At 50.4% G+C, this 11459-nt stretch overlaps 1 protein-coding gene across 1 annotated transcript; it reads right to left on the bottom strand.

Moving 5' to 3' along the window:
- Window positions 1–7308: 7308 nt before the first annotated feature.
- TCL1B (TCL1 family AKT coactivator B) lies at window positions 7309–11168 on the bottom strand. Its single transcript, XM_065906078.1, has 3 exons — window positions 11007–11168; window positions 8204–8372; window positions 7309–7373 (listed from the first exon to the last, which is right to left on the bottom strand). The coding sequence occupies exons 1-3, from the start codon at window positions 11166–11168 to the stop codon at window positions 7309–7311; spliced, it is 396 nt and encodes a 131-aa protein (XP_065762150.1).
- Between the last annotated feature and the right edge of the window lie 291 nt (window positions 11169–11459).

Below are 11459 nucleotides of genomic sequence, written 5' to 3'. Positions count from 1 at the left end.
AAGCTAGTAACTTCTACCTTACTTTTTATAAGGCTGGGCAACTGGCCACCTGGCTACAGGTCTCCCTGAAGTGCCAGGTCCAGACTGGGTTTCAGGCCTATTCTTCTAAAAAAGAGGTTTATTTTGTCTATTAAAACTCCAGTTATCCCTCCTCTAGCTACTACTAACTGGGTATGTTACAACAAAATGGCAGACCAGGGGATTGAGATTTTGATCATGCAAGGCTCAGATCTGAGACTTGAAACTCAGGAATACTTCCAGTTCAATGTCTCTTCTCCAGGTTGAGGCAATCCTATGCCCCATTTTGACAAGAGATTATCACAGTCATAGTTACCCTGTTCCCTAAATTAAAGCTGAGCAAGACTCTGTGGGTTGGTGACTCTGGAGTACAGACCTGCTGTACTGTAAAATATAGGCTTTATTCAGCCTCCTTGACCTTCCCTGAGTTCTAAAGCATAGATTCAAACAATTGCTAATCAAGAAAAAAAAAAAATACAGAAACAAAAAAAAACAATCAAATGGTGGTACAGCCTTGAGACGGGTCCTGGTTCTGACTCAAAAAACATGCATAACAATGTCTTTTGAGTTCTTCTACAGAACTGGAGCCCCTACCCAGGTAAAAGATGGTAACTTCAGACTAAACACAAGATTCCTGAAACACAGCTCTGTTGCTTGACCACCAGCAAATCACCCCAAATGTTGCCTCCTGTTTCTGGAGACCAGTGATGACCATCCTGTTAGGTCTCCTGTTTGGCAACTGTCTATTTTATCTCTGAGAGGCGCCAACAGTTTCAAACTAAGTTGCTGTTATTACAAAAATAAAAGCTGGTTTCAGATATAAGACACCCCAACTTAGGTCAGGTATAGAGAGACTTCTGCTCTGCCAGGCAGGCCTACGCCCAGGCACAGCAGGAAGAAGTTACAGAAGAAAGAGACCTCCGCCCCAATTCCCAAAAAGCATCTTGAGTATGAAGTCTCTCTCAAGAGAGAGTTGTTAGGAAAAACACACTGCTTGTCTGTCCACCTAATGTTACTCAGATCTCAATATTCAACTGCCCCCACAGATAAATGACCCATGATTGGGCCTTCCACAGAAACAAGAAGACAGGGGGGAATGTGAGGCTGCCAGGGTTAATACCATGACAGGCAGCCTGGATTAAGTTTTCGCTTCCCCCGAAATGGTAAGATTCCCTACCCCCATCAGGTAACCTGGAGCCAGCCAATCAATATGCGCCCAGTAAGAGACAAAGGGAAAACTGAAAAGCCCGCGAACGCCCAGGTTTGAAAAAGCCCGCGAAAGTCTGTACCAATAGAATTGCTTTGCAAACATGTAACCAATCCGCTTAAGCCAGCTACTAATTGCTTATGCATATCTTATAAATTTGCTAACAGCTTGGGCTCGGGGCTTTTTCTGACCCTGCACCACTGTGATGGGTGAGGCAGAAGGCCCTGGCTCGAGTCAGTAATAAACTTCCCTTTTTTGCGAGTTGCATTGTCTTAGAAGCCTTTTTTTCTTCCCGCTCGGGGATTTGGACATCGGGCATAACAAAGACCACCATGATACACAGCCCTGGGGGGACCAGTCCATCCCAGTATGAGTGGGTGGTACCTCTGGAGTTGTGTGCCTGGGAGTACAAAGATGGTGCCTTGTTTTCTCAGCCATCTTTAAGAAGAAATTTATATGTCCTTCTTAAACTCCTTTTCTCATTCTCCACATCAGACTTTTCTCTCTCTCTTCCAACTAGCTACCAACCATCTGGACTGCTTCTACTTACGTTTTCTTTGCTGATTCTTTCTCTGCCCTGCTAAGAATCTGGCATTCTTCTTTCTGCTTGGCATACCTGTTCTCTAGATCAGGGGTCAGTAAACTATGGCTGATGAGCTAAAATCTGGCCTGCTGACCTTTGGTTAAGTGACATTGTATTCGGATTCAGCCACGCCCACTTTTCATGTGTCACGCATGTCTAGTTTCATGCTTCAACAGCAGAGTTGAGGAGTTGACCACATGGCCTGCAGAGTCAAAACTATTTACTATATGTCCCTGGGCAGGGAGTTTGCTGACCTCTGCCCCAGATACTTCTCTCTTCTCCTCTGGCTGGCAATGACCTCTGATGATGACTTTTCCACCTATGAATTCAGCCCCAACCTTCCTCTAGACCCACACCTGTTTCCGGGGTATTTCAACCTGGATACCCCACTTAGCATCCCAAACCCGACTCGCGGCTTTATTTACCCTGGATCTCCACCTCCTTGCATGTTCCCAACTCAGGACCCCGTTGGCCAAACCAGGACTCTTGAGAAGCATCCTTGTCCCCAGCTCTCCCATTCTCCCACATCTGCTCAGTACCAAGTTCCGTCCATTCTCTCTCCTCAACCACTCTTGCATCTTCATTTGTCTCCTTTCCCACAGCTTCTGCCTGGTGGGGCAAAGAAGAGCCGGGATGGGGGAGCTGGGATGCCTGAGCATTAGCCCTGACTTTGCCACCACTGACCGTGGACCAGGGCACGTTTCAGAGGCCTGGGTTCCTCAGAGCAGTAGAGACCTGCCTCCTGGGCTTGCTATAAGGATTAGGCTTCCATGCTGCATTGCATATTTCACCTTGAATCTGTAACATAAAGTGCTGTGGGGATGGCAATGTATGTGCGTGCTCAGTTGCTCAGTCCTGTCCAGCTCTTTACATCCCCAAGGACAGTAGCCGGCAAGGTTCCTCTGTCCATGGAACTTTTCAGGCAAGAATACTGGAATGAGTTGCATTTCCTACTCCAGGGGATCTTCCTGACCCAGGCATCGCACCTGCATGTCCTGCTTCTCCTGCGCTGGCAGGTGGATTCTTCACCACTGAGGCTGGCAGGGCATGGTGTAAAAGTGAGGGCTTTTCTAGCCTGCTCCTTCCTCCAGGCAGCCTCCCTAGATGCCCCAGATACATGACACCGGCCCCCTCCTTTTTTCCCCCAATTTTTATTTGGCTGCATTTGAGTCTTAGTTGAAGCATGTGGGATCTAGTTCCCTGACCAGGGATGAACCCAGGCCCCTGCATTGGGAGCACGAAGTTTCAGCCACTGGACCACCAGGGAAGTAGCTCCCCTCCATCTCTTGCTACCCTCTGATTGGCCTCATTTACACTCAGCCCCGCTGCACAATCCATGGGGTGTGTGCTCAGTCCCTGGTCAGGCTGAGCCCTGGGAGGGCAGGGCTGGACTCCGGCCCATTTCTCTTTCCTTCCACTCAGCACGGGGCCTGGCCCGGAGTTGAGTCCGTAAATGTTTCTGGAACTTGGCCAACTGCCCTCAAGGAACTCATAGAACTTGAGGAGAAACAGAGACTCGGGATGAGGAATATGGGCCAGGCAGAGAGATCTGGACGTAAAGTCTAACTGTCCCCACGGAGGAAGATGTCCGATGGGTGACACAGTCTGGGAAGGGCCAGTCCTGGGTTTGCCAGGATGCAGGCATCCCAGGACCTGTGCCAAGCATCAGGTTCCCACTGGTCAGTGGCTAGGCCACAGGGGTAGTGCAGGGCTTTGAGCATTGCCCCTGGCTTGGGCCAAGCAGAGGGAACCCTCCTACAGAGACCACCCTTCACGGTCAGTGATTCTGACATCCAGGGTGGCCCCAAGGCTCCTCGACACCTGTCACTGTCCTTCACCTTTTACAAAAGTTTGATGTCCCCCAATTTCTTCTCCTTTGTTCATCTCTCAGTCCTTAACACAATCCCCTGTAGCCGATTTCAGTCTTCAGCTCTGGTCGGGTGGAGCTGAGAACTGTCTTCTCAGTGTGCCCCAAAGTAAACAGTCAGAGCTGACAGGTCCAGACTTCAAGGAGGCCACACCCCAGACCCACACTCCATCCATGATCACAAGGAAACACACATTCAGGGACCACAGAGAGGATGGAGGAGCCACACAGAGGATCTGGAGCTCAAGGGGAGACTGGAAGTCCCCTGGGAGTGATTGCAAACATCTTGATGTGCTTTTTCTCTCTTTGTTCTCCCACGAGCCCAGCCTCTGTCCAGGATGGCCTGGAGCAGAGGGCAGACTTAGACTTTGAACCAAGGAAATGGAGTGGGATCAGAGGCTTTCGACAGTTGCAGTTGGACTCTGCAGCAGGACAGCACCCTCACCAGGCAGGCTGCCGTCCTGTAAGAGGACTTCCAGGCGTTTCCTGTCCCCGGGCATACATATCAGCAACTGAGCTCCAAGACCTCGGGGAGGCAGAGGGGAGCCCCTGCTTTTCCTGCCCCAAAGTCTGGGGCTGGGAGTGGGGAGGAGAGGGAGGTGGAAAGTCTTGCCCAGTAGGTCCTCCAGAAATCTTTTCCTGAGTATGGTGGGAGGCAGGCTGCGTCCCAAGCCCCCACCCATCTCAGGCCAACGGGAGGAAAAGGAGGATAGGAAAATGAGCTGAGAGGAGGATGGCTTTCTTTTTGATAAATTTTCTCTTTCTTATAATTTTCTAAATTTATTTTTTAATTGGAGGAAAACCACTTTACAATGTTGTAATGGTTTCTGCCATGCATACGTATGCTAAGTCACTTCAGTCACGCTTAACTCTTTTTGACCCCATGGACTGTAGCCCACCAGGCTCCTCTGTCCATGGGGATTCTCCAGGCAAGAATACTGGAGTGGGTTGCCATTCCCTACTCCAGTGGATCTTCCCAACCCAGGGATCGAACCCGCATCTCTCCCGTGTCTCCTGCGTTGGCAGGTAGATTCTTTACCACTCACACCACCTGGGAAGTCTAGTTTGTGCCACACAACAATGCAAACCAGCCTAATTATACATAGATACCCTCCCTCTGGAGCCTCGTCCCCTCCCCCACCACACCCTTCCCTCTAGATCATCAGAGTGCCTGGCAGGGCTCCCTGTTACACGGCAGTTTCTCACCAGCTATCTGTTTTACACATGGAAGTGTATGTATGTCTAGGCTACTTTCTCCACTCATCCCACTCTCTCATTCCCCAACTATGTTCATAAGTCTGTTCTCTATATCTGCATCCCCATTCCTTCCCTCCAAGTAGGTTCATCAGTACCATTTTTCTAGATTTCATGTGTTAATATACAGTGGTTTTCTCTTTCTTACTTCACTCTGTATAACAGGCTCTAAGTTCATCCATGTCACTAGAACTGACTCCAATTCCTTTTTTATGGCTGAGCGATACTCCATTGTATGTATGTACTACAGCTTCTTTATCCGTTCATCTCTCATTGGACATCCAGGTCTTTGCTTCCACATCCTGGCTATTGTAAATAGTGCTATGAACACAGGGGTGCATGTGTCTTTTTCAATTACGGTCTTCTCAGAGTATATGCCCAGTAGTGGGATTTCTGTTGGTAGGAATGTAAACTGATACAGCCACTGTGGAGAACAGGAAGGCGATCCCTTTAAAAACTAGAACTAAAGCTACCATCTGAGCCAAGAGGGTTTTCTAACGAGCCAGGCTGCCGGATCACACTAGCCCTAAGCAGAAGGGGCCAGGCACAGCCGCTGCTCTCCGGGTCTCCCTTTCCTTAACCTCTCTTCCATGGTGGACCTGAGCCTTGACCGCGGTGCTCCCTCCCCTTCCTTCTTGCGCAAATGTTCCAGGGCAGCAACTCTCAACCAGGGACATTTGGCAATCACAACTTGGGGAGTGGGGTGTGCAAAGGCATGTCACTGGCACTACACGGACAGAGGCCAGGGATGCTGCCAGACAGCACAGCGCAGCCTTTCATGACCGGGATGTGTCTGGCCCAAAGGTTCACAGCGCTGAGCTCGGAATCCCCGCTCTTGGCATTAATACTCCAGGTATGGCTCTTTGTGTCACTTTAAAATGTGATAAATGCTTCTGAACTGCCCACCAAACCTCCAGGGTTGTCTGTAACAATCTACTCCCACAACGCCTAAGTTTGAGCTTCAGCCAAAATCCAGGATACACATGTCTGAATTCTGAAACCTGCACTTCCCAACATCATCTCCTTTTCTGTAAATAGCCTCCTTCCTGGCATTCGCCCATTCTTCTTTCCTTGGGGATTTCTTTTACGAGTTCCCTGTGTATCCTGCACCAGTACCTTGTATCTAGTCCTCGTACCCTTGTTTTATAGCATCTTCTCACAGAAAATGCTGCGTTTGAGAAAGTTAATTGTCTTAACTGTCTTTTGCTTTCTCTGTCTTTTTAAAGTGTTTCCTATCCTAAAATCGTGAACATCATCCCCTGGGCTTTCTTCAGTGACATCATGGATTCATTTTTAAGATTAGGACTTTCATGTTGGTGCTCTCTCTCACGACTAATACAACACAATGAATTCCCTCTTTTTAAAATATATATTTTGGCTGCACTGGGTCTTAGGTGCAGCTCACAGGAGCTTTGTTGACGCAGGTGGGATCTAGTTCCGTGACCAGGAATCAAATCCGGGCCCCTACTTTGGGCGCCCCGAGTCTTACTGGCTGGACCACCAGGGAAGTCCCAAGGAGCGAATTCCCTCTTCTTGCTGCCACCATGAAATTGTCGGCCTGCCCTCCATCCACACTGTCCTCACCTTCTCTCTGGTTTCAAGGGCAAGACCCAGTCTGCGCCCCAGGCTCTGCCTCACCCCGCCCTGCTCAGGGACTGTTCCCACTGTCATCCAGGGCACACGGGAGCCTCACTACCTCACTACCAGTGCCCACCTGCCGCTGGTTCTCCGGCAGTGACTGCCACAGTCTGCCTGCCTTTTCGGAGCCCAGCCTGGCAAAGAACCCCACCTCCATTCCCTTACCCTCCACCGTGGACCCGCTGCTTAAACGAGCCGATCACAGCTTCCTTCCAGGTGTGCAAAAACACTCAAGAAATAATTGCAGTCAGCTGCTGCGTTCCTACACTAGTTATCAATTTAAGGTAAGCTCCGATTCCGCACAAAAGTTAACAACAAGCAATGAAGTTTAATTAACCAGCACTGGAGGGGACTCTGAGGGGCCAGCACTCACTTTCCAGGGTTGATCGAGGCTCCGGAGTGGACAGCCTGCCCAGTCCCTGATCTACTCCAGCCAAAGCGGCAGCAGAAATGGCAGCCATGGGGCATGAGTCCCAGGTTCCGACCTGGCACCCGCGCCCCCGCGGAGCCGCCCCCGCCAGAGGCCGAAGTGGATGGATGGCAAGTTTCCAATCAAGGTTGTGCAGGAGGCTGCGGGGTGGGACCTGGTGGGCGTGGAGGGGAGGGGCTTGGGTGTGGAGGGGCGGGGCTTGGGCGTGGAGGGGCGGGGCACCTGGAGGATGGCACAAAGACGGCAAAGTCTGCAGAGAAGCCGAAGCAGGAGAAAGGGATGGGAAACGCAGAGAGGACGGGGCCCGGCCCCTAGGTGTGCAAACCAATGAGCCGGTGCATAGGGATTCTCGCTGAAGACACAGGGCCAGCCGGGTCTGGGGGAAGACAAAAGGTAACGGTCAGGGATGCTTGGAGGACTGGGCGGGCGCCCGGTCGGGGCAGGACCAGGGGTAGGACAGCAGGCCCTACTCGAGGCCCTCAGCGCAGTTCAGGCTGCTGCCCGTCTCAGGGAGAAGGCTCTGTGGGTCACCGCAGGGTCCCCAAAGGCCACTGCCATCGACCGGACTTGTGGCGCGCCAGTGCCAAGGTCGGCCCTAAAGAGTTCCGAGGTCAGTGGATCCAAGCTTGATCGCGGCTCTTTCCAGGCTCTGTGGTCTCAGGGAAAGCCTTCCAGCTCCCAGAGCCTGTTTCCTTGTCTGCAACACGAGATGTTCATAGGTACACCTCATTCTTAAGAGAACTGAGTGAGAACCATTATTCAGTGCTTTGTGAATGAACTGGGGGGGGGGGGGGTGTCTGTCCCTGGTGGAAATCACTGTCCAGTGGGGTTGGGACGGGGAGGAAAGGGGCAGTTATGTAAGAAAAACTCAAGAAACAGCCTGAGGGCAAGGTGACTGGTGGGGTCTTCCTGAAAAGAGGGTCGGCCCTCCGCGTTGAGAGTCTCCAGACCTGACCTACCAGCCTCATCAGTGGCTCCCACTTGGCAGACGTTTGAGGACCAGATTTTCCGTGGAGATGACCTGTAGAAGGGGAAGCAGTGATCAGAGCTCCAGGGATCATGCCCTTCCATCCCAGTGAAGCCAACGGGAACCTGGGTTTGTAGATTTCAAGGGACTGGGGAAGGACTCCCCCTTTCCTTTGTCCCACCTCGCAACCCTGTGGCCACTACTTAACGGCCACCCCCCTCACATGGGCCACCACGCACTTGCCTGGCCATGGTCCACTATCTCCCAGAGTCTGGAATCCGTTCCTTGGTACCTTCGCCCGGGATAGAGCTCCCACTTCATGGGCAGCCCAGACACAAACAGACAGCTGGGGGGCCTGGGCATCTGGTTGGGTAATTGCCACAGATGGACCATGATGCTGACTTCATGCTGGAGGGAAAGACGGGCCCCATTAGGGATGCTGAGCTGCACACACAACCAGGGTCCTGGATCCTCTGGCCCAGCTGGGGCGGGGTCACTGCCCAGAGCAGAGGTAGGATGGCCATGCTTTTAGAGTCCCACACCCAGAGTCTCGGCACCATCAGTTGGGGGTTTTCCTGGACCTGAGAGGACTAGTTCTTTCCAGGCCTCCTCTCTGGTACCACCCTCCCACAGGCCTGCACCCCACCTTACCCCCTGCACCCTGAAAAGTTAGCTTCTGTTTCCAGCCCATCAGAAATGTTTAGGCCTACTCAGGACACTCTTGGCTGTCTGTCTTGGCCACTTCCATAGTTTAAAAAATTCTCTTTTTAAAAACAAGATATCCATAGAGGTCAGAACCTGGGAGTGAAGGATTTTCCCAAAAAAAATATTTTGTAGTTTTGATCATGGCCATTATTACTTCTTGTGAACATCACACACACAAAGAAAATTAGGTCAATGCAGAAAAGTATAGAAATGCAGGAAAGTCATCAGTCAAATGTAACCAAAGCTCCATGTATGATGCAACTATTAATAAATGTAAAGGTTATTTTACAGTTTTCTATTCTATAGTTGTCTTCTTTTCTTTGTGATGAACACTTTTCTGAGTTAATAATCTAGCCCTTTATCAGTCATACAACCAAAGCTCCATGTATGATGCAACTATTAATAAATGTAAAGGTTATTTTACAGTTTTCTATTCTACAGTTGTCTTTTCTTTGTGATGAACACTTTTCCAAGTTAAGAATCTAGCCCTTTATCAGTCATACGATTTGCAAGTGATTTTCCTTAGTCTCTTGTCCTACGACTTTTATGGGATGGGTTTTGCAAGAGGGATATTTTGAACTATGCAGCAAAATCTCTTTCCCTTTGGATTCTGGCTTAGATCAGGTACAAACACAGTATGGACCCAATCTGGCCCACCATCTGCTTTTGTAAATAAAGCTTTATTGAAAATAAACAAAAATGTCTTCCTTTGTGTGTTGTCTTTGGCTGTGTTTGTACTATGAGGGCAGAGTTGAGTAATTGCTCTGAAGTCTTTACTGTATGGAAGCTGAAAATTTTTACTATCAAGACCCTTCACAAAAAGTTTGCTGATCCTTGCATTAGATCACACTTAGACAGCCATTTCCTATCCTAAGACTGCATGTGAAAACCCAGATCAACTATTAAGAAATAATCATTTTAAAGACTGAAAACAATGCTCATGCTCTAGTTCCCTTACGCCACTCAAGGCTCAATTATTTGAAGAACCCATTGTTTTCCCACTGAACACTTTTGTATGCTTTTTAAAAACATACTAAACTATTTTGTCCAAATTTTTCTGCATGCTTTACTGGGTGGAGGTATGGGACAGACTTGCATTGTTGTTTACCAAAAACTTTCTGGATAACCTATTTGAAGATTGTTAGGAAATGTGTTGTGGTTAGGACTTCCCTGATAGCTCAGTCAGTTAAGAATCTGCCTGCAATGCAGGAGACCCGGATTCGAACCCTGGGTTGGGAAGATCCCCTGGAGAAGGAAGTGGCAAACAATACTCCAGTATTGTTGCCTGGAAAATCCCAGGGACAGAGGAGCCTAGCAGGCTACAGTCCATGGGATCACAAGAGTCGGAGGCGACTTAGCGGCTAAAATAACAGCGAATTGCTTGTTTAACACCTGAATAAGTATTTACCATATTTGCCGTTGTTCAGTCGCTAAATCATGTCCAACTCTTTGTGACCCCATGGACTGTAGCAAGCCAGGCTTCTCTGACCTCCACTATCTCCCAGAGTTTGCACAAATTCATGTCCACAGAGTCGATGATGCTATCTAACCATCTCATCCTTTGCCTCCCCCTTCTCCTTTTGCCTTCAATCTTCCCCAGTACCAGGGTATTACCCTGAAGAATTTATATTTCATCTCTCAAAGGTTGACTGTGATCCCAGCCCTTAGTTTAGGGCAGCAGTTTCCAATTTGATTATCCTTATCACCTGAGGAGCTTTTCAAACATCTTCGATTCCACCCAGTGCTCCTGAATCCATTTCCAAGGTGGGGTTCTAGGACACATTGTCTCTCAGATGCTCTGCGGGCCATTCAGCTGGTGACCTGTCCTAGTGATTCACTTGTCTCGTGGTAGATTATTCCCATTTTGCAGTTTAGGAGTCTGAAGCCAAGGTAAATTTTACTCTGTTGGCCCACCCACTGCCTCTAGGTTGCAATGCTTTTGCTTGTGCTAGTCCTGTCTCCTTTCTGATCCTGGAAAACTCCTATGCATCCTGCAGGGCCCAACTGAATAGCCCCCTTATCAATGAAGCCTTTTCAACACGCACTGGGGGCAAGACTAGGCCCTGAGCTTGCTGGCGCTCTCCTTCTCTCTCAGCCACCCCACGGAGGATCACATCACCTCTGGTCGATAAGCTCTGTCTGTGCCACTCGGGGCAGGGGCTTCTGGGGCCAGGATCAGCACGCTAAAACCCACGCAGGCCGTCTTCCGGTGCCGCTGAGAACTCCAGCCTCTCACCTCTATTCTGGGCCCTACTGCAGAATGTGTAGGCCCCCATGAGCTGGAGTCGCGCGACACCACCGCCCTTCCACTGGCTCCTCTACGGCCCCAGGACTCACTGTGCTCTCAGGGGCCCCTCTGCCCCGGGCTCGGTGGGAGGGATTGATCTGCACAGCCACAGCCACCCAGATCCTCCCCTTCTCATCCTTGTAGACGCCAGGCCTCTGGAACCACAGGAAGCAAGGGGGAGATCCCACCGGCGGAGAAGCTTCGGCTTCCATCGCCGAGCTGAGCCTGGCGTGCACCTCGAGGCAAACGTGGAGGCTCCTGGGTGCTCAGCCTCCTTAAATAGATGGGCATCCACGTGGGGCGGGGCCAGCTATCCTGGGGGCGGGGCCGGTGACCCTCCACGGGGACCGCAGGGCCCAGTGAGCCCAGGGTTTGAGGATAGGAGGGGAAGATAAGGGGCGGAGCCAGAAGGAGAGGCGGTGCCTGCCACCTTCCGCCACCCGGAAGGCTAAAGAGTGTGAGTCTCAGGAACTAGGCCCACTCGCCTGAAGGGGCAAGGACTG

The sequence above is a fragment of the Muntiacus reevesi genome, chromosome 15, assembly GCF_963930625.1.
Source record: "Muntiacus reevesi chromosome 15, mMunRee1.1, whole genome shotgun sequence".
NCBI classification, from domain to species: Eukaryota; Metazoa; Chordata; class Mammalia; order Artiodactyla; family Cervidae; genus Muntiacus; species Muntiacus reevesi.
Note: the sequence above shows the minus strand (reverse complement) of the source record. Positions and strands in the feature narration are given on the sequence as shown.